At 42.0% G+C, this 23,818-nt stretch overlaps 2 protein-coding genes across 2 annotated transcripts in view; both read right to left on the reverse strand.

The window, feature by feature from the left end:
- Nucleotides 1–1,276: 1,276 nt before the first annotated feature.
- LOC135523112 (neurexophilin-1-like) lies at nucleotides 1,277–10,493 on the reverse strand. Its single transcript, XM_064949838.1, has 2 exons — nucleotides 10,155–10,493; nucleotides 1,277–5,178 (listed from the first exon to the last, which is right to left on the reverse strand). The coding sequence occupies exons 1-2, from the start codon at nucleotides 10,227–10,229 to the stop codon at nucleotides 4,417–4,419; spliced, it is 837 nt and encodes a 278-aa protein (XP_064805910.1). The 5' UTR covers nucleotides 10,230–10,493; the 3' UTR covers nucleotides 1,277–4,416.
- A 323-nt stretch (nucleotides 10,494–10,816) lies between these two features.
- Nucleotides 10,817–23,818, reverse strand: part of LOC135522313 (thrombospondin type-1 domain-containing protein 7A-like) — a 106,943-nt gene continuing 93,941 nt past the window's right edge. The window contains exons 20-29 of the mRNA XM_064948449.1: nucleotides 21,400–21,515; nucleotides 20,626–20,743; nucleotides 18,176–18,321; nucleotides 17,854–18,028; nucleotides 17,290–17,463; nucleotides 16,181–16,276; nucleotides 15,956–16,041; nucleotides 15,389–15,602; nucleotides 14,445–14,532; nucleotides 10,817–12,880 (exon numbers count right to left, since the gene is read on the reverse strand). Of these exons, the coding sequence (XP_064804521.1) occupies nucleotides 12,790–12,880; nucleotides 14,445–14,532; nucleotides 15,389–15,602; nucleotides 15,956–16,041; nucleotides 16,181–16,276; nucleotides 17,290–17,463; nucleotides 17,854–18,028; nucleotides 18,176–18,321; nucleotides 20,626–20,743; nucleotides 21,400–21,515 (1,304 nt within the window). The 3' untranslated portion in view covers nucleotides 10,817–12,789. The remainder of the gene's footprint in view (nucleotides 12,881–14,444; nucleotides 14,533–15,388; nucleotides 15,603–15,955; nucleotides 16,042–16,180; nucleotides 16,277–17,289; nucleotides 17,464–17,853; nucleotides 18,029–18,175; nucleotides 18,322–20,625; nucleotides 20,744–21,399; nucleotides 21,516–23,818) is intronic.

Genomic DNA, 23,818 nt, shown 5'->3' on the forward strand with positions numbered 1-23,818 from the left:
CATGTTTAGATATGTTTTTTTTAATTTTCTTCCTGTAATTGAAATGGGGCCAAACATATTCAGACAAGGGAGCTGGTCTCAGCCTCTTCTCCTCTCGCTGGCAATACACAACAGTAGCAGGGAAACACAGCTACAGTGTCCCTGCTGATTGGAGGGCTTGATAACACAGACGATGGGTAGAGGAATGTGTGAGAGGCATGTAATCCGCTTAAGCCTCATGGATCCTTAACTTAAAAATGTCAATACTTACTGAGGTGTCTGCTTTGGATCATACAATTTCACACTTACCATTGATGCTACATCAGAACGATTCAGCCCTACTTAGTGTAATGTGTCAACATAATAGTGCATAGCCAGCTGTGCAACTATTACGCTAAGTTGGGCCATTATCCCTATGATCAGAATGTGAATTTGATTAATATGGTCAAAATGTCCAATTGAAAATGCTTCCTCAAGTCACATTTAAATAGCCCTCTATGGAACATTTGATTCCTGGCTTGATTCTCTTTATTCTATTGAAACAATAGGTTGAGTAACAGCTGATCTGCTCTGAGTTACAGTGAAAGCTGTTGGAAATTTCCATACAGAGTTTGAAAAGTGTACCAGCTGACAACATAAACATGTGAAAATAGCTTCAGAAACTGTCTTAATGAATATGTGAGAATATGTAGGTGTGGAAGCCTACTGTTCCAGAGAGTAACACAGACAGATGTTCAGGTGGGGGTCCAATTGCACTCAAATGATGTCAAATATGAATTCTCTTCATACAGTTAAACGTTGAATAGAATTACGTCCTCCAAAATGGCAACAATTTGCCTGGAACTGAGTGACAAAAGTTTAGCATGTCAAATATTGCTGCACGAGTAGTTTGATAGGATTAATAGAGCGTAAACTTAATTTCATGTTGCCACAATTCATTCTATTCATATGGGCTAAATAGTATTGTTCATTTTGCAGCATATTTAGGGGCGAAGTGTTCATACCTAGTTCTGCCCAGGGGCATTAATCCAGACTAATGAAACGATGCTATCCTCTGTGGCTTTTCTAATCTATTCACTGGGAAAGTAATTGACAAGCCACAGTATGTGCATTAGGATAGCTCCATCACCAAAGGACAGCTGTCACTGAAGCAATTAAAATGACAAAGTTTAATTAATTCTCTCCAGTTTTACCTGATATGAGACATTCACAATGAGTGAGCTTTCATTTCCAGGATAGTAATACCGTTTGGACGAGAGCAGTTCATTTGTAACTCAAAAACCACAAGCCATTGTCTGATAGTGCTTTAATATGTCAGCATTTCACACAGAAATTAACACCACAGATTCAAAGCAAAACATAACATGAATTCTGCAATAACATAACAAGATACAAAATGACATTAATGAATTACTCTGGAATTAGATGCCAATTGCACAAACTCAGATAAGTCATTTGACGTCCCACCTGATGATCTGTTTATGAGTGATATGCTATTTGGTCACTAATGTAGATGTCATATCAGATAAAGAGCTAGGCTAACCAAGTGTACCTAGCCTTACATACAGTAAGTGAAGGACTTCAACAAGCATGATACTTAGCAGGCTTTTAGCTGAGCTTCTTGAAAAAAGACCAAGACACAATTAATTACGGAGCCAACTACCTCTGACACCAGGAGAGCCGGATCCCAATAACTTTTTAATCCACCTAAATGTCAGGGCAACGTTTACAGGTCTCCTCCTCCTCCCAGTTTCAAATGGCTGCCAAAAGGCCAGTGGTTAGTCATCTGTTTACTCCTGCAGCTGCTGGGTGTCATTGGGAGTCTGAAGGAGAAATCCCCTGGTTCTATCTGCCATTGGTGACAGTTCCCCAGACCACATTATTCAGGTAGTTATTTGAGAGCAGGAGGGGACCAGAGGCTTGGTGTGCGGCTATGGCCCAGGACAACTGCACCAACAGACTGGATCTGAGGTGGAGGATAATTCACTCATCAAAAGCCTTGCGGTAATCATGCAGTAGTATATTACAGATAGAGGGTTTCATTCCTAGAAATGGTACTAGATAGAGCTTAGACTCGGACATGGCAACTATTGGACATGGCAACTATTGGACATGGCCCATCTAAAAGAGTGCAATTGAATTCATTCATATATTTCAAATAAATAATAATTAGCCATAACTCAAGTACAGTATAGTGTATTCCACAAAATGAAGACAAGAGTGTCCAATTTGGCAATATATTTAACTGATCTTATACAGAAAACGACACTTTATAAAAATGGAAGACCCACTCAATTAAATAATCTGAGACATTTGTCATCCAGTAGCCATGATGACAGATAACTGCTCTCAATTTACGAGTCAAATGTTAATGCTTATTTCTGTCAGCTTTGTTCATCCACATCATAAATCCCTGTTCACACTCCCTTATCACATGGGCCCCTCTCTTCATAGGAAACAAACCCCTATTTCTTATGAAGTACTTTGTCAAATCTTCCATTCCATTTTTTTCAGTTGTGTCAACAACAAACGAGCCTGTGTGCACGTGTACAGTACTAAAGACCCTGTAGTAGTTGACTAGTTAGATGTGCAATGCAAACTGCATAAAGAACTCCACCTCAAGGTGCCCATCAACCTCATGAAGGACTTCTACTCCCGTTGTGTGTCAGTGTAATTCCCAGACATTATTCTCTCACACAGGGATGACAATCACCGTGATGGTTCTCAGAGATGTTTCACAATCAGCTACAAGCATCACATTTGCGTAATGAAAGCTTAATGGCCAAATCGAATATCCAGCATCATTATCGTATAGTGTTATTACATCATCATCATCCAGAATTTGCGTTATTGATGTCAGAAGTGGTTGTTATAATGTGTGGAGAGATGCCCCTGCAGTTTAATACATGTCCTCTGGCAAGCAGCACATTTTATGCTGTAACTTCCTTTGATTTCCTTGATTTAATGTTTTATAGCGAACAGTGGGGACTCTTTACTGTGTTTTTTTCTCATGGGGCAAACATAAATGCTTCTTTTTTAAATATTGAAATACACTTAGATCCATAATGAATGAAAGTCCTTCATTGAGCTGATTTACTCCACATTAACTTGTGTCGGATAGGATATAACTGATGGCAAGAGATTGCTATCAACATGGCATCCATGTCAGAGCTGAAAACCATTGCTAGCATTTTTTTTCTTTATCTACCGAAAACAATGTACACTGAGCATACAAACACATTAAGAACACCTGCTCTTTCCATGATATAGACTGACCAGGTGAAAGCTATGACTCCTCATTGAATCAGTGTAGATGAAGGGGAGGAGACCGGTTAAAGAAGTATTTTTAAGCCTTGAAACAATTGAGACATGTATTGTGTATGTGTGCCATTCAGAGGGTGAATGGGCAAGACAAACTATTTAAGTGCCTTTGAACGGGGTATGGTAGTAGGTGCCAAGTGCACCGGTTTGTGTCAAGAACTGCAGTGCTGCTGGGTTTCTCACACTCAACAGTTTCCCATTTGTATCAAGCATGGTCCACCCTCCAAAAGGACATCCAGCCAACTTGACACAATTGTGGGAAGCATTAGAGTCAACATGGGCCAGCATATCTGTGGAACGCGTTGACACCTTATAGACTCCATGCCCTGACTAATTGAGGCCGATCTGAAGGCAAAAGGGGGTGCAACTCAATATTATGAAGGTGTTCCTAATGTTAGGTATACTCAGTGTATATCTGTAGGAAATTTTTTATTTTATGTATTTTCTTTTTTAGAGTTGCTCTTATTAAATGTGATGTTGATGTTTCAATAATTCACTGAGACTGAAAAAGAAACAATTCTGAAAGGATCTGTATTTCTGGCTGTCATACAGATACAAACACGTAATGAAATAGATGGCACGTCTTAATGCGTTCTGACACTTTCCTTCACAGTAAGTCGACATCTACCTATTTCATTTCCCGCTTTGTAATCACCAGCGACAAACAGAAACGGACAATGAGAGAAAATGAAAAATGCTATTCCATCAACACACAGAGTTACATTAGAAGGTCGAAACACTTTCTAATAGAATAAAGTGGGCTTTATGAGTTATTATTTACATAATGGCAAACCTTCAGCGAGAGCTCCGGCTGAGTACTTTCGTATAGCTACTATAGAGGGTCAAAATACATGAGGAAAAAGTATGCCAAGCCAGGAAATGTTGTGTCCTAAATGCTCGTACAATGGCCATAGGGAAGGTCTGCTCAGTGTAGCGATCTCACAAGCAGCAGGGACGCATTAGCTTTATTAATACCTTTTAACAGTTCTGTTCCGACAGTAAAGCATCCCCCTCTGTTCTATTGAGGGCCGTGCCAGCCTAGCTCAAATCAACTGACACCTCTCAGGAGCGAATGCCCTGTCTGTCTCTGTTCCATTCCCTTAGCTGCTCAGCCAATCACCCGGTGGGGAGGTAGGGAGTATCGCTGTGGTAATTGTAATCCGGACACACTTTCTGCACCAGCTTGTAGTCGGTGCTGTAGAAGGAGATGTAGATGCAGATGACTTTGAAGGGCTTGGAGCACAGCCAGGATACATGGCTCTGGGTCTGCTCCTGAGGGCAGCTCTGCGAAGGGTCGTGGGAACACAGCGACTTCCTGGTGCCCTTCTCCACCTTCTCGTACTCCACCCTGCAGTTGAACAGCTTGGTGTCTTTGGGCTCGAGGACCGTCGACTGCTGCAGCTGGAACTCCACGGCCTTGGTGGGCGGCACCAGACCCACCGACACGTTGCCCTGGCCCGTCGCGTTGTGGCGGAAATAGACGCTGAACGTGCCATTGCCGTGGTCTACGATCTTCCCGGTGATCAGCAGGTTGAGCTTCACTGTCTTGATGTTGGAGTGGAAGTCGCCCCAGCCGAACATCTTCTTGAACTTTCCTGTCTTGACGATGGGTCTCCTCTTGGATCGGGAGCGGGGGTCACGAAGGCTAGAGGCGTTGTGGAGCCAGTCCCAGAGCTCCTGTTTAGAGTATGGTTCCAACTTGTCATAGTTCAGATCCAGGCCAGACAGGTTCTTGTCATAAAAGGTCTGGGAGAGCAGGCGACTGATGGATAAGTCCTTGCTGGTGTCTGTTGTCCAGAGGTCCTTAGCTCTCGACTTCGGGCTCTCTGACTTCAGAACGTCTGAACTTCCAGAAGCAGACGAATGGGCACTTGTAACCTGTGGAAAACAAAGAGACAATACAATCCTATTTCAATGATGGAACACAACAGGCATGCCGTGATTGGCTTAAACCATTAAAAAAATAAGCCTGCTGTGTAGGATCAAAAGTTATATGTCCTTGATATGTCCTTGAATCATTTGTTCTGCCCCTGAACAGGCAGTTAACCCACTGTTCCTAGGCTGTCATTTAAAATAAGAATTTGTTCTTAACTGACTTGCCGAGTTAAATAAAGGTCAAATAAAAAAAATGGCAATTTTGTGTTTTGTACCAATAGATCATACATGAACTGTAGATCTGAAATGGCAATAAAATCAATACCCATTTGAAATTCAGTGACGCTGAAGGTCATGACTAATGGATATAGTAATAATATGAGACAAAGTCAGTGCATGACACAATTGCCTCATATGAACAGTGTCTTTTATCAAGCGTAAGGACATTCCAATCCTGCCATACATATAGATGAATGAAGCGTTTCTTCAGTAGCCTACAGACGTGACGCAACACCAGACGATTACCCGCTGAATGTACCCTGAACGGTTGATTGATGATTCCTTTACTCCGGCCCTCATAATAATACAGATGACAGGGCTAAGATTCCCAACTGCACTTCACGAAGAATGGTGACAGTGATGGCCTAACCCCATCTGTGGAACGTGACAGCAGATCTATCTGGGCAAAGTCTTACATGTTGTACCTTTACCTCAGATCAATACTAGGAGAATAAGGTCTTCTCTCTTACACAAAGTTCACAGGATGACATTGCGGTAGGGTAGTCTGTGTATTGCAACAGTTATAGTGCGAATGCATGTTGGATTTGGACATAGAATACTTCATTTGAAAAATATCAAATCTTCTTATTTTTGGTGCTCAAGCCGAATTTCAAACTTATCATTGTTTTGGGCCAAATTTGACTTCATATCCATGAACAGTGCAAAATAATTGTGCAAAAACCTAATTATAAATCTGCCAACTTGATTTAATTTGACATGTTTCTTCAACAATGTGTTATAAAGGGGGCACTATTTATGTATTGCTCACTTTAGTAAACTCTGGTTAAATAATCGCCTCCTTATCACGCACATTGTTGAAGAAAAGTTTTAAATTAAATCACACTGCGAGAATAGAACAACGTTTATGGTATTTTTTGCACTTTGCAGAATTATTTTGCACTAAGAAACTGTCGCTGCAATGTTCTTTAACTTATACATTCGCCTTCTCCATCTGAAAAGAAATAGGGAAGGTTGAGCGGTTCAGTTTCATTGAATAGGAAGTATGAACCATCGTTCAAATAAGCCCAATTTATTTCCCATGACTTTCTCTTTCCTGGTTCATGAGCAGTGGGCTCTCCAATGACCAAATGAAATAGAGCTTACATAGAGCTCTAATTACCTGTGCCGGTAAATGACTGAAGCTCAATCTCAATGGATTCCCGCTACTCGGAAGGACTGCCAACCATTTCTCCCCCCTCGTTTAACCTTTATTTAACCAGGAGAAAGACTCAAGGTTAAAAGCATTTTAACCTTGAGGGTGACCTGGGAAAATAAAATATTTAGTTTTCCCTTTAAGGATCTCACAAAATATATCCCATTTAGTTGATTCAGACACGTTTCTCCTAAGCAATCATATGCACAATTCAATTTCAAAATGTTTCTTGAGAGCTAGCTTGGTCCTTGCGGTCTTGTCATGACGCTTATTATACTGGGTTCAACACTGACATGCAATTAGCTTTCATCTGAAGCACCTGACAGCCTGTGCAAACTGTCATGGTCGGGATTAGAGGGCCCCGTGTCACATTCGCAGAGACCCCAATTCCCGGATTAAACCAACCTGTAATCCACACTACAGAGATTAGGCAGATCAAGGCACTCCTGACTAAACCAACATTTACATCAAGGCAGCCTTGTCTGAGGAAACAGAGGAAAGGCCAAGATTACCTCGCTCTGTTTGAGAGCATGTGAGACATTATTTTCACATTTAGTTTCTTTTTTTCCGCTGGTGTTAAATGGAGGTGGAGAAACAGGTTGTCACAAACAGCTATAATGGGGTGAATTTGAAAAGTTTGAGGCATTGCTCATCAGACAGTTCTAAATCTCACCTGTGGCCTCAAACAAACCAGAATTCCTGCACATGATTACACAAATACTGGGATGATTTTATAATGGAGGACATACCCTGTTAAATACCCTACTGAGTCCTATTGGAAATATCCATAGACATAATGTGGTATACACAGTCGATGGATGTACCTGAATGTTATCTCTTCCTGTTAAGGAATCCTTTCCCTAGAGGGAGGAAGATACAGTCTGGTACTGTACAGTAGCTTCCCTTGTGATAAGGAGGATATGCTATAGGTTAAAACCCCAATATAGCAAAAATGTCTTGTTCTGATAAGACAACCTTGGTAGCTAAAAAACACCTAGGAGAGACTATTAAAAATGTGTGAGCTTTCATTCACTGAAATGGTACTGCAGCTGGAACTCGTAGGGGGGGGTTATAGGGCAGACTTGTCTCTTCCGACAGACTGTTACCATTTTAGCAACTAAGTTGAGTGAATTTCTGGGTGCTGCGATTAGCCGACACTTCCGGTTAAAGAGTCATTAGAGTTGGAATGGTTGGAACCGGCTGTCTCTATTCCTATTCAAAGCAACAATGTCGTCCATCTTGTTTGGGTAGTTTGGAGTTGTTTGTTTGCCATAGCTTGACTCAGTATTTTATGTTATAGTGGAACAAAATTGCACCATGTTGATGAATCTACATGAATCCAAGAATCATGGCAATTCCACCCATTCTATTGAGTATATAAAGGACATGACATTCACTGACATGACATACTTCCCTTTCAACTCTCAGCTACCATATGTTCCTAAATGAATCTCAGACAGCCCCTTACAGCACTGGTCAATCAGAACCATTCAGAATCTGTGAGTCCGCAGGGACATGATTCCATCGTTCAGTGAGCAGAACGGAATTGAATCTAAGCGCAGTAAGACTGTACACATCTCCAGGGATATGTTTTAGGCCAGATGTGGCCTACTCTTCTCCTGGAGAGCTACTCTCCGCAGGGTTTCGTTCTAGCCCTAATCTAACACTTGATTCTACTAATCAGTAGCTCTCCTGGGGGAGCTGGCCATCACTCCTTTAGGGGATAGTTTGGTTGTGCTGATATCCAAATTAATCTTGGAAAATGTAGGATTTTCTTTCTCTGATGTTTTCATGGATCAGCTATAGCATTCTCAGAGATGAACAGAGATCAAAGTGAAATCACCAGAGTTACCTGAGGGGGTCAAAGATTATGGGCTTTAGAGTGAGGCATCTCAAGACAACTCAAATAGGTGTGAAATAGAATGGTAGACTAAGAAACGTAGCAAACATAGGGCAGTATTGTCGTCATGAGTTCTGTAGAGGATGAAAACGGTCAGCAGTTGGACTGAGGGTATTACCGTGGCAACAAAAAAATAGCCACTATTTTCTCCAACTCACCCAGAGGATAAATACATAATCACATTATTTCACACACGAGTTGGTTCAAAGGCGTCCAAAATAAGTTTGCGAGGTTCCCATGGGTCTGTCAATCTGTCGAAGGAGCTCGGGGCTTGAGCTTAGGATGCGCCGAGCACGAAACAATTATGCGCACCCCATTAAAGCATGGCGAAGCAATTTGGAGGCGAAGCCTGGAAAAACATTCACATCAAGTGGTACAATTGAGAGTAAACACTTTCTGTACATCCAACACTTCATGTTTACAGTACTGTAGTGACATTTTACATTTAACATAGTATTAGTTTAATATAATTGCATCATAATGCACTGAATAAAAGTGTTCCTTAAAAAAAAGGAAAGGCTTCATTAGTTCAAGGGATAAAATGATTAGCGAGCCTAGTGAAGTGTGAAATTGAGTTTATAATTTTAAAGACTGCGAATTCAATTCGATAATGGGAATTGTATAAATAATTATTCATAATTCACTTATTTCAATCACTATGCAAATGAAGTGCTGATAACCCAAGGTAACTATTGAAGATTAGTCAACTTTGTGGGATTAAGTTCAAATAATGTGTAAGAGACAAATTGGGCCTATTTCTCTTGCTTGTCTGTTGACAGATTTACCTCATGCAGGGTTACTACGCACCAGAAGATTAACACAATTGGGATGTCTGTTATGGCAAACTGTTATGGCATAACAATGAAGATATTATGTCAAGCTTATCAAAAGGTGAAATGTCAAGTGTTTGAAATGTCAAACTTTTCAACTGAATTGAGTGACTCAAATGGGAGATTCATCAGAGTCGATTGATTAAAATTAGATCTAACAACCAATCGGAATGTGAATGACAAAATGTTTCCCTCTGCACACAACACAATAGTACATCTACTAAAAACAATAGATGAGTAAGTAAAGATGTAAAGGGAAATTTCACAAATGGTTCATCGTCTTAATCTCCAGCACCACCCCATCAACATATGGGAAAATGGCGCTTTTCTATGTTTTGTAGTAAAAAAAAAGATAGAGGAAGATAAGTGTTTTCAATGACATTATTGGTGTGCACCGTGTGATTTTAACCAATTATTAGTATGCATTGCCCACTAATTGTCTACTAATTGGTTGATGTCATCATTGGAAAGACTTATCTTCCTATGTCTTTTTTACTACAAAACATAGAAACGCTGCATTTTCACACATGTTGATGATGGGGTGGTTCTGGAGATAATGAATATGAAGTTGAAATATGGTGACATTTCCCTTTAAGAGTAAAAGCAAAGACTGGTGCTCTTCAATGTTCTGAAAAGTATACTCAAAATATATATGCAGCATATACATTTACCAAACATTTGTGAGTAAAAAAGTATTTGGAAAAATGCTATGGCACAGGCAACATCTGTACATTTAGCTGGTAGCTTAGAACACAAGATTTCAAAAGAGAGAAAATTAGATTTTTACAAGATAATTGACAACAAAAACTCAACTTACCATAGAAATGAGTGACAGGAGAACAACGCACCAACATGTGGACTTCATTCCTCTTGGTAGACCTTCACCTTTCATGCCTACCTGTACGCAAATCCCTTTCTTGAAAAATAAAATAAAATGGACTATGTAAAAATGCCACAACTAGAGATAAATGACAAAGGGAAACCTGAAAAAGACCCTGGAGCAAATAGCAGGGATCAATCTTCAGATTGACTGAGGGCTGAAAATCAAATGCTCTGTCTATTTTTTGTCTATTGGAAGATGTGAATGATACGTTCTTTGTTGCAGGATTAGTGGCGGTGTTGCGTGAATGGTAGTGCTTGTAGGTCTGATTGTCAGTGTTATGTGATGTTTTATAGAGCGGGAGAAAGAGAAGAGAGAAAGAGGTAGAGAGAGAGGGATAGAGAGAGGCAGGAAGAGGGAGAGAGAGAGATATAGAGAGAGGGGCGAGAAAGAGTGAGAGAGGCAGGAAAAGGGACAGAGAGAGAGAGAGAGAGAGAGGGGTGAGAAAGAGAGAGAGAGGCAGGAAGAGATAGAGGGAAAGAGTCTTCAAGAGAGCCTTGCAATATAACTTTTCATTTGTGTCTAGAGAGACATCTAGTGGTACATCTAACATAATGACAGTACACTAGAAAGGCATTTATCAACATTTTCACTGTAACTTAGTATGTTTATAACACTTTCTTCATTTATTTTTAGTAATACTTCCGATACAATCTCTACAAAATGACGGAGTCTTATCTTTTTGTACAACACACAGCTTGCTTCAAGAGAACCACCATCAGTAATAGCATACACCCACTTTGCAATATTCAAACTAAACATTTGTGTGCAATACAAAATAAATGTACACATATGTTGATCTTTTTTTTTTCTCTCCAAAAAAATTCAAAAAATATTTAAAAGGAAAACTGACAAAAAAAAGTTAACATTCTCCTCATCAGCTGCTCTTCTAGCTATCAGGCAGACTGGTCGAATTCTGCCACTGTAGAACAGCGGCATCATATTTCCTCTGTATTCATATACTGTAATGAAGGCTGCTTAGATGAACCTCGATATATATATACAGAATATATGATGTGATATTGTACGCCGGGTGAACGACTGCATCATTATAATATGTCTAAGGGCACCTATGATATGGGTCATTGTGAAAAAAGGACATTTAAATAGTCTTGTTCCTAGAGCCTTTTGTCCTAGAAAATGGTACCGTTTAACTTCTATCGAAATTCATCAATCACCAAATTCATCAGTCATTCATCCCATGAATCAATGACATACAGTTTAAACCTGTGCTGCACCCATTATTAAATATGTTGGTTTCATGAATGTATATGGTACTGTAGATAGCTGATAATTGACACAATAAGGCAGAAGTTAGAGTTGCGTGACATTAGAAATTAGATAAAAATACAATAGTCACACACATCATTTTAGCTTTAGAAGGGTTTTGTTTTTTGCGAAAACAAGTTCTCTCAAAAATAAGAAAATCCATTTACCCATTTATCTTCCATGTACATATGGGCCATGTTTCATATTTAGAACATTTAAACCATTGGAAATATCTCATTGTAAGCAAGAACAGAATCAATGGTCCTCATTTAAGTCGTCTGTTCGATTTCATTCGGGCATAGAGAGGGACAATACCAAACAAACTACAGTATATAGACCACAAAAGATACTGGACCAAAAACAAAACGAGTTGTGACAAAATAAAATCTATACATATTTACTATTGACTCACACCCCCCCTGTGTTATAGAATGTGGACATCATCTCCAGTTATCATGTATCCATGGTCTTGAAAATGCCCATTATTTTCACATTTAGTTTCCAACTGCATTTGGTTGTGTCTTAAGAGAGGCAATGTTCTATGGCAATACAACGTATAACTCATCATGTGCATATCATGCTGCACTAATATAGTGCAATAATAGTGCCTGAAACAAAGCAAAAGGGAGACAGGCAATAGATCCAGTAACCAGGGATTGTTTCTCATCTTGTGTTCTCGGTCTGTATATGTTTATCCTTCAAGATAGGCCTCTGTCTAGGAATCAACCGGAAACCAAAAGTATCTCTTTGTTTGCGACCGAAGGAGATTTCAGTCAAAATCCAGAAAGGAAATGAATCCAAGCCTTTTCATGGAGATTTTCCTCCCCTTCCCTGCGGTGACTTTTGGCAACGTGCGAACCGCCAGTGCATCCTAAGCCTCCAGCTACTCAACGTTTCAGTGACGAGCAGAAGAACACGGCAAAGAAATGAGCTTGTGCTGTTTGTGTTCAAAGACAGAAAAGTTTGTCTCTTCGCAGCAGCCATTCCATTTGAAAGCAAAAAATGGGCAAACAAAAAAAAGGCATTTTCCTCGTAGTGAGTGGAGGCTGTGAAGGCTTTTGTTTAAGGAAATATCACAAAAGAAAATGGAAAAGGAGAACTGCTGCTTGAAATGGACTAAACCCAAATATGTCTAAGTGGAGAAATGTTTCCTCAATTCCAAAATGGATTCAAGATGGCCGTTGGTCTTCTTCTTCTGATCTGCAAAGATGAAAACATCCCTGTCCTTCCTATGATGGGATATGTCTCTTTGTTTTTACGACAGGTGGGGCAGGTCTCTGGAGGACTAGGCTACCCCAGAGTGCTACATGTCAGCGTCCCCATCATAGGCTAGGGTGAGAGGTTTCAATCGGTTGTTCATTTGCCTCTGTCTCTTTGGTTTCTTTGGCTTTTTGCTAAGAGGAAGAGAAGACAACAGGTTACTACCCTGCCTTACAATCTATACACTACAGTGCAAGTAAAACACCAGCAGCACTAGAAAGTGGCTATTACTATTATGTCAGTTCTAACACATCGCTGCGATTGTTCCAAATGAATGATATCTCTATAAAACGGACATTTCGGGAAAAGACATGGGCATATCAAAAAGATAAAAAGCAAGTTAAAAGGTATTAGTATGTTAATTTGCATTAATATCTGTGGCCATGCTTCACTTGACTTCTATGGCTCTGAGCTATAAAGTACCTTTTGTATTGGCTCTGACAGTGCAAGAATATTACAGAGCTATTTAGCAAACATCACCATCCTAGGAAAAGAGAAGCACTATTGTTGTCCTGCAATTGTTAATGCCTCAAAAGATGCATGTGTAAACGCTTACTTCTACTGCATTTGTCCATATTTCTTGATGGTAACGTGAACGTGAACGTGATCATCCTCAATAATTGGTGTTCCATGTATAACAAATGTAAGCACCGAAATAAATGTGTGTGACAATGTATGGTAAATAGATAAACAGGGATGAGATGGCAGAGGGGATTCGATAAAAGCAGGGGAATGTTGCTCCTGCTCTAAAATATAGTAGCTATCTGTCATGGCCACCAGTGGGCAGTATGACATCATCATTGTACGATTTTACATTGAAGAAAACAAATAAGTCTTCAGGAAAAGGTCAGAATGAGTCTTAATAGGGGTTGAATAAGTCAATGAGGTTACATTAGTTGTCACTAAGCCTGGTCACAGATTTTGTTCCAGGCCAAAACTAACACTTCTAAATTAGCTAATCTTCATCTTGAGATGTTGATTAGTAATTGGGTGTGTTAGGGTCTGGAGACCACTGCCCTAATGGTTTAGGTTAATTATTTGGTGAAGGTAAGCTCATCCTAAAGTCGGAAGCCTACTTACGACCAGGTTCTATCCGGAGCCTACACCACCTACAGTATGAGGGACCCATAGAAGGTGATTTCCTGGGACTTCACCTGCACTAGCAACTTCACACAGCTGGTCAAGCGGGACATGTCATGTGACACTGGTGGAGGGGTCACAGGTCAGGGGTCAATGATTGGCACTGCAGCTACTTGTGGAGCTTCCTCTTTTTCCTCTTTAGCCGCTGCTTTGGCCGCTGCTTTGGCCACTGCTTTGGCCACTGCTTTGGCCACTGCTTTGGCTACTGCTTTGGCCCAACTCTTGGCAATCGGGGCAGGTATAAGTCAACTCATGTGCATTTTGACCCATCCAGACCACCGTCCCATTGGCGTTGGACTCAGTGGCCTGAAGACGGCGGCGGAGGACACTGTAACTGCTGCTGGCGACAGATGGCATGAAGAAAACAAAACAAATAACAACAAAACAATAAATAAACCAAAAAGATGGGGGGGGGTGAACCGACTAACGACTAAATGAAAAGGTTCAAAATCTCAAGTCTAATCGGACCCCCCCCCCGCAAAAAAATCACTACAGGGATTTTGAATGAATGATGAAGGGATGGATGAGTAAAAAAGGACAAGATCAGAGCGGACTCACCAAGCTAGGTATATCATAGACACTATGAACATGAGCAGTACCAGGGCTCCCGCTGCTACACCATATACCCACATCTTCAGCTTGCCATCTGCGGAGGAGGGAGAGCGGTCAGTTCAGCTGGCTATGTGGCTGGCTGTGTCCGTAACACAATCAGAATTGGGAAGAACAATTCATTTGTCAAGCACTTTGCCCACGCATCAAGCAGAACTGGATTCTGGAAGGAACACAAGGTTGGTGATGGCATCCTTTTGAAAGAAGACTTCAGAGCTTCCACTTAGTTCCGCAATTTACAAAATGGACATGTTTGGACATGCAATGCAAGGCAACATATGCCAGTTTCCATTCATTTCTGGCTTTGTAGATGTTGAACTGAATTGTGCTTTGAAGGACATGTCTAGACAGTCTCAACCTGTCAAAAATGGTAAGAGCCCAAGTTCCACTTACTGCCTCAGTGACATGCAGCACTAACCAGAAAGCACTATGGGGTTAACCTAGCATTTTGGTCTTTAGAAATGTTAAATCAGTTCATATTAGCTAAGAGCATACAAGAAAATAGCATAATACATATAGTATATCCTGTATTGGCTACAATCCTGCTGAAGCATCTAGCCAATCATCAGCCAAGTGCTTCCTTTTCATTTCATGCACTTATTTAGCAATGATGAAAGAGTAGCAGAGACACATTTTCCTCTGATCCATACTGGTCCTCCCATCACTTCACATTCTTGCTATATCTACTATTGTCAGAAGTGTGTGCAGAAATGCAACTCTCATAAACCAAAAGCCGTAAAGTCTATTTACTGTGGTCGATGTAGCTTCACCTGTAAGAAATAATGCCCCTGCAGCATCTCTCTCATTTTCATGGGTTTACTTTTTGTACCCTGCACCTGCAAGTTACTGAACGTGTGTTCACTACATCAAGGCTAGTCACGTAGCTGGTTCACCTGGTCCAAAGGGCTGCAGGTACCAGGTGCGCCCGGTGCGTCCAGGCTGTATGGTGGCAGGCAGGGTGGGGTTGATGGCACGGCTGGTCTTCACGTCAGTCTTCTTGTCCCCGGCTGTGGGGATCTCCAGAATGGGTATGGGGGTGCAGTGGTCCAGCTGGCCACTGGAGGACATCACCTCTGTGTAGCCCTCCTCGCACATACACACGCCAGCCTGTAGAGGACAGTGTTACACAAATACAGTTCCCTGCTGTGTTTGAATATGCTAATATCTGTCAAATCCTTGCTTCCTCTGTCCTTGTTTCCTCAATTCCTTTCAAAGCTAATTGGAGGAGGAGGTCAGAGGGAGGGACCTTGGATCCTCTCCTTTGATGCACTTTGAAAGGAATTGAGGAGACAAGGATGGAGGAAGCAAGGATTTGACAGGTATTAATGCTTTCAGACACAACCACGGTTGTCAGCTTGTCACTATCTGGCCATGCTAGAATGGACTGAAGTGCAACGTGTTCAGAGCACAAACCTAATCTGAACCACTCTCACTCAACAGTCTACCCGTGAACAGCTCACCTCAGTGCAGAAGGACATTGGCATTTGACACGGCGGGTCACAGGAGTTGTTGTCATCCCCTGGAGGATTGATATGGGGGCATCCTCCTGTAGGTCAAAGGTCACCAAAGAAGGACCAGATGGCATGTGATTGGTAAGATCTTTAGGCTTTGATGTCAACTCTAATAAGGCCTATGGAAAGAAGTGCATTAAGGGCACGCACTATTGAAGGTTTAGCAGTGCCTACCTGTGACGTTGAGTCCATCAGAGCGCTGACACCAGGTGACGCGAGAGGAGCCTAACCACGTGCTGCTCATCCACTTGTACTCAAAACACTCCCCATCTGTAAGAGCACAAGACATAATGATCTCGATGAGCCATTAAGCCAGGTACAGAACAGAGCCAAATTGAATTCAGATCAGTTCTACTGAATTAAACGGAACTTCATTGAACAGAGGGTTGTGGTTTGAGTTTTACATTCTGGATGAAAGGCTCAGGCTTTTGCTAGATGGCTTAGCAGGAACGCTGTTAATGTTTTATCAATATCTCCATCAGTGCTCCAAGTGACCCATAGTCTTTAGGGAGCCCTCTGATAACTAATCACCTGCACAACCAGTTCAACTCTATCATAAATGAGCAATCTAACTAAACATTTGGATTTTTCACTCAGTGCTACAATCAATACAATAGATTTTTATAGTGTCATCTGTTAGAGTATAATGATTTGGGCTGTTAATCTCTTCTCCCCCCCTCTCTATTCCCTATATTGCTTCCTCTACCTCTCTCTTTCACTCCTCTCTCTCCTGTTCTTCCTCTCCATCCCATGTCTCGCGCCATCTCCCCGTCTCCCCTTCCTCTCCTTGTTAAAGAGCGCTGGGCCACCCCATCCCCTCTCCCTCATGGGCCCATAGTGATGCTTATAAACCAGGTCATCCCAGCGACGGCTGCCGTGGGGCGGCCGCAGCAGTTTGTGAGAAAATGAGGGACTCCCCAGTCAGAGCCCAGGGGAACGTAGTGGGGGGTTGGGGATTCACATAACACTGTATGCTCTAGTCTAGTCCAACCCATGAATAAAATGCCTGAGGGACCATGCTAGTACTGTATAAAAACATGAGGAATTTGTTTTGCCATATTTTGACCTGGTAAAATAAATTCCTCATGTAGAATGTTATTTGACTTCAGTGAAAACATAAAACCTGGGTTGTATTCATGAGGTACCAAATGGAAGAAAACGGACTGAAGCGGGAAGGGACTACCTTAATTGTCCAATAAAAAAAAACATAAATTTTCGTCTTCCGTTGCAAAACACTTTGCTCGTGTGCCCTAATGAATACAACCCTGTTCTCCCAATCTCACCAGTGCAAGGTCGGGACTCCCAATCCTGGTCAGGACACAGCTGGACATTCTCGGGCTCCTGGGCCATGACGGCCCGCGAGCGCACCTGGACAGAGCCAAAGTCCACGCCGGCCCCTTTGGCACACACACTCAGACACGGGCTCCAGTCAGACCACTCCATCAGGTAGCATTCACCTACAGAGAGGAGAGAGAGGAGAGAGAGAGAGAACCACACAGCTCTTAGCTTCTTTGTTCCATTTGGAGTCATATGCCTAGAGAAACAGAGCAAGAAACACAACTAAAGCTGACCAAGTCAGGCTTATTAAACTCTTGGGGTTGAAGAACGTCTATTACAACTCAAAGCAGATTGTTGTTGAAGTAATGCATGTGTATATCTGCATATAAAGGAGATGTTGTGAATTCACAGCGTGTTGTGCTGTTTTTTCTCTATGCTTTTCTTGTACAGGAATAGGTTCAATCTAGATCTATGCTGCCACCCACACTGTACCATGATGCACAATATAAAAAAACAACAACACACCTACATAAGACAGGAGCGCTGTATACAGTTAGCTGGTTGTTTACCTGGACAGGGCAGAACACAGGTCTCCTTCAGTATGATCAGCTTGTCTCTGTTGACAGCCAGCTCCAGACCCCCACACAGCTCCTCCTCCACCATGCTGGCCTCTCCTTCTCCGGAGCCGTCCGACACGAAGCACGTCAGGTTCCGGTAGCGAAGTCCCGCTCCACATACCACCTCCTGGGGGAGACACACACACACACACACACACACACACACACACACACACACACACACACACACGGAAAAGTCAGATCATATCCTCTGTGTAGGTTAACTGAGTACAAGGGTCAAAGAGAGAATAAGACAGTGTGTGGTGTAGCCTACCTCCACTCTGCACTCAGACCAGGGACTGTACTGCCACCTGTAACAGGGTCTGACAGGACAAGGTTTCCACTGCTCCAGCTGAGAGGGACAGGGACGCCCGTCTCCCTGGGACCCCTGCACCACCCCCCTGCTACGCCACATCCTCCCTGGAACACAAAAATGCAGTGACATCATTAATGTGAGACACTCACTGGACAATTAGTCTTGTACAGATGTAGGATCTTAATTTGATCACCCTGTCGCAGGACGACTTTCTGGCAATGCAATGTAGTGTATTAGAGGTTTAAAAGGCTCCTGAAGTTTGTAATTTTTACTTTGAAATTTCAGACTTCATTTTTCCCCTTATGACAAAAATCTATCAACACCTTCAAAAATGTCCATGAATTATAATCCAGATAATAATTCACATTTCCTGTTGGTGAGTGTTATTTTCCTGCTGTAGCTAAACTGACTCAAATGAAGATTCTACATCTGTAGTAGTTACAGTATCGCATCTACCTAAAGACATGTAGAAAGTCTGCAGACGTTGAAGACTATTTCATTCAGAAAGGAAGCTTTGACTGTGATTTACATCCACATATGACTGATGTCTGAATAGGGAGATGCATGAGCTCCGTCTAGACAAACGCAAGTCAATGATGTGTTGTTCCCTCCTTTATTCTTTTCCTTCCTTAAGGATAGAGCAGTCTGCTAAAGTTCATCCTTTGTTTTAATGTCAGGTCATTCACCATTCAGTGCATTCAATTGGCAAAGAAATGTAATTACCGTATAGGCCTACAAACAGTTATTGTGTGTATTTCTGAACATGTGTATTCGTGTGGACTCCTGTGCGTCTTTGAGCGTGTGTTACTATATTATTTATAGGTTACTGTATTAGTCGTCCCTAACTGCTTGACAAAGGCAGCTCTTGAAAAAGCCTGCTACGCTGTTCTGTGCTCCAGCCATATTGATTACCTCTCCACTTCCAGTCCTCCACTTGAGCAAAATGACTTTTCCTTTCTGTTCTGACAACTACTGCCTTCCTATTATATGACTGGACCATATGAGGTGGTGAAGTCTCTTGTGTGTAATGGATCGGGTGGGCTGCACTTTGAGTATTTCGTAAGCCTTCTTGATTCTAAAGGGCTCTGCAATGTGATGTATACAGTAGATATACTAAGAGTGTATCATCTCAGATGAAGTATAGGCATTAAGATATCTCTCTCTCACACACACACACACACACACACACACACACACACACACACACACACACACACACACACACACACACACACACACACACACACACAGAGATTGTGATTTGCTGTAACACATTGGTACTTCAAGTACTGCAGACTCAATTTCCACCACCTCTCCCTCGCATTCATTCCTCTCTTTCCACCGCTCTCGTAGAAATCCATCTCATTGCTTCCACGCCACATGCTCTTTCAAACCCCTTACCCTTTCTCCGTCTCTGTTTTGCAATTGGTCACACATAACAGCTCATTTTCCAACACAGAGCCAGCAATCCTCTCCCTCAACCAAACAACAAAGAACACCTGCTATCCTTATCAGACAGTAAAATACAGCACTCTCTCTCTCAGACATAATTCTACCTCACACCCTGTTCTAGCCAACAGAACATCCTCTATAGATCAGGTGAGGATCCCCATTGCACCTTTAACCACTATTAAAACACTTATCTCTTGCCTGTGATTTAGCTGCAGGTGCTAGAGGCTATAGGCTGGTTGTTGCTTCAAAGGGCTTCCCACAGGGCCGCTAGCAGACAGACATAATAGGACAGAATCAATTGTCTGATGCCGCACAACAAACAAACAACAAAGGACAGAGCAGTCACTTTACAGGGCGACGTATGAGGCAATCTCTCTCAGTTCAATGAGCAGTCTTGCTATTTTTTTTTTTGGGGGGGGGGGGTTCTCCCAACCCATTAAGAGTGTGATGTGATGTGTCTCAAACGGGCCGATGTTGTTTTTGTTGGTGCAGACGGAGATCCCTGTGATCGCTGGTCATCTGACAGCATAAAGGACATGGGTTGATTGCACAGCGTAGGGAGATGTGCATTTTATTATGTAAGGCCATTGGTTGAACGGAATAGAGTGAGATCGAAGACACTGTATGAAGGTGTTAAATGCCGTTTGTCTTGTTTCTAATCTTTGTTTTTTCCCAAACCATGGCTGCCTGAGATATTCTGGGATTTCAGCTTGAATAGGATATTTGTGGCAAACAAAGCATTCAATTGCAGAACATTCATACGTTCCTTCTATAACTCATGTACTGCATCTCATATTGAAGCAATATTCATATAACCACCAAGATGAGCCTGGTTTGATGACCCTCTGGAGAAGTTAACCCATTAAGTGTCCTTTACTTCTTCTTCTTGATCAACTCAGACGTTCAGCTAGGAGCCGTTGACAGAATAAGGATATAGGAGGAGAATCAGGTCTTACCATCCAGTCCACACGTGTGCGAGCATTCTGACCAGGCCGACCAATCAGACAGCTGGCAGTTGACGGGACACTCCACCACACAGGTAATGTTCATTTGCCACTTCCTCTCCAGGCTCAGCTATGAAAGAGCGGGATCATTATCAGTCAATAACAGTATCATAGTGGGGTTTTGCAACAGACTGTTACAGCAAGCCCAGACCCACTACTTCTTACTTCTGTCTGACTCCTAGGTAAACAGCCTATAATTCCCAGGAGCTGCTGGTTCTGTTCTGGCACAAGATGGGCACCCGGCTTGTTTAAACCCTATTATCCCTGATTGAGCCGGACTGAAACTGGGCCATGGGTTCAATAGCAGTGAGGTTAGTTTTTCCACTGCAGCCCGCAGGGCACAATTTGAGAGAGTCTGAATGGATTATGAATAAACTGAGTTGAATCTGATGGGACTACAGCAATCCTCCTGTGTAAACACTTCTAAATGTTTTATGGAGATGCTGTATATGCCTGTCATTTTATTTGCCTAGAATCACTTGTGGCTGACACTGATCCAAAGAGATAATAGATTATGTTACTGCTGCTCTGCTGAGCTAAATTAGTAATACTCCAAGGACACACAACTTCAAAATATTGACAGTACAGATGGTTCAGTTACTCTGGAAACGGACCAATTTCTATATCACTAGTATTGACTCAGTATTGGCTTTCATCATAGTGGACCTGAATTAGGACAAGGATTGTAATCGGGAGTTGGGGATAGAGCGTTTAAGAGGGCCTCACCTCCTTACAGAACTTGAGGTCGACAGACTTGCCGTCGCTGCGTACACAGTCCAGCATCCGCGTCTTGATGCCATTCCCACACACAGCATTGGCACTGAGCTGACATGTGCTCCAGTCTGAGGGGAAAAGGCAGACCAGTATGAAAATCACACTCAAATTAAAGACAAACTCACAAACATACACTGAACACCTTCCTAATATTGAGTTGCACTCCCTTTTGCCCTCAGAACGGCCTCAATTCGTCGGGGCACAGACTCTACAAGGTGTAGAAAACGTTCCACAGGGATGCTGGCCCATGTTGACTCCAATGCTTCCCACAGTTGTGTCAAGTTGGCTGGATGTCCTTTGGGTGGGGGACCATTCTTGATACAAATCGGTGTGCCTGGCGTCTACTACCAAACTCGTTCAAAGGCACACATTTTGTGTCTTTCCCATTCACCCTCTGAATGGCACACATACACAATCCATGTCTCAATTGTCTCAAGGCTTGATTATCCTTCTTTAACTTGTCTCCTCCCCTTCATCTACAATGATTGAAGTGGATTTAACAAGTGGCATCAATAAAGAGTCATAGCTTTCACCTGAATTCACCTGGTCAGTCTATGTCATGGAAAGAACAGGTGTTCTAAAATGTTTTCTTTACTCAGTGTACTGTAGGGCTCGAACCAATGATTTATATATACACTAGATGGATAATAGGTAGCGCTGATTTGAAGCCTCCACACCACCATTTTACTACCCTACCCACCGTTGTAAAAATAAGCTATAGAAATTCATTTGAATTCATTTCTACATTTGTTTTTACCAAATTGATTCTATTACAGACATACTTTGAAAGTATTATTATGTGAGCTAAACATACAAATAATAATAAAATAAATATGTAAATAAATACATTTTTTGATAGTAAAGTGTTGCTGTCCCAACTACAATATTTAAATACTTAAATCCATGTTATTTCATCCTTGAAACATTTAATAGAAATACTGTAAAGAGTTCCCTTATATTCAAACGGAGGACTCGTTCTTCTGGGGAGTACCAATATGTCCGACCGGTACCTTCAAAGCCTATCATTTGGCCAATAAACAACATCCGTAATCTAGTGTTTATATACATCATTGCCCCAAACCAGACTTGAGATACACGTGCAAAGCTTCAATCATTGGGCAAAGGATACATTGGATGTCAAAGCCTGTTTAAGGCAGTGGCAACCTCGAGCCTGCCTGCCATTCTGTACCTCTGGAACTCTGAACTGGTTTTGACTTTTTGCCTGTCCACGACCATTCTCTTGCCTACCCCTTTTGGATTGTTAATAAACATCTTGGATTCTAGCCATCTGCCTCCTGTGTCTGCATCTGGGTCTCGCCTTGTGCCCTTATACTGCCAGATCAGAGGCAGTGAAAATGACCAGGGACGTTCTCTTGATAGGTGTGTGAATTGGACCATTTTCCTGTCCTGCTAAGCATTCAAAATGTAAGGAGTAACTTTGGTTGTCAGGGAAAATATATGGAGTAAAAAGTACATCATTTTCTTTAGGAATGTAGTGAAGTAAAAGTAATCAAAAACATAAATAGTAAAGTACAGATACTCAAACTTTACACCAAAACCTAAGTACTTTGCCCCACTGTTCAAGAGAGACATCGAGTTGTGTTGTGCCCCTTTCACATCTCACATAACTCATTTTACAGACACCACCTTGACTTTGCAGTTCAACCTGTTTAATACAGACCCAAAATAAACGAGCCTCTGAAGTGAAGCATATCATTTGAATCCAGAGAAGTTGGAGTCCCAGAGCCCCCAGTCAAATAACCATGTGGCTCTAGTTAAAGCCAGGAAGCCTGTCTACCGCTGAGGGGCCCGGGGATCACTCAAACGCCTGCAACACTCTGACAAAGATGAGTGGCTGTTTTTAAGCGGCTGTTTTGAGAGCTCAACTCCTGCTGCAAAGCTTTGTGGCACTCGGGGGAGTCGAAGAGGGAGATTGTGGAGAGAGAGAGACAGAACGATTCAGACAAGCAGAGGCAAGATGGTTCCTGGCAACATGAAATAGAGCATTTCCAGTAATGATCTCTACTGGTATTTTATTTACATAGTTACTGTGTGGCCCTGAAAGGCCTGGGTGCCGCTGGGAGAGGAGCGCTACAGATTAGCAGTGAAGTGAGCAACAGACAGAGAGAGGAGAGGGAGAGAGAGCTACAATATTGAAGATAACACTACAAATCTCTGGAATCACAGAGGAGCCACCAAAAAAAGACTGTGCAGTTTAATTGGGGCAAGTAGTTTTGGAGTAGCACTAGATAGAGTGTGCAATTGGAGTAGCTGCACCAAGAGTGTGAAATATTTATACACTCCCTCATAGTGTGTATATAGATTTTTTTTAAACTGCAATGGTTGGGTAAAGTTATTTCAGTATGAGTAC

This window comes from Oncorhynchus masou, chromosome 30 (assembly GCF_036934945.1).
Source record: "Oncorhynchus masou masou isolate Uvic2021 chromosome 30, UVic_Omas_1.1, whole genome shotgun sequence".
Classification (NCBI taxonomy): Eukaryota; Metazoa; Chordata; class Actinopteri; order Salmoniformes; family Salmonidae; genus Oncorhynchus; species Oncorhynchus masou.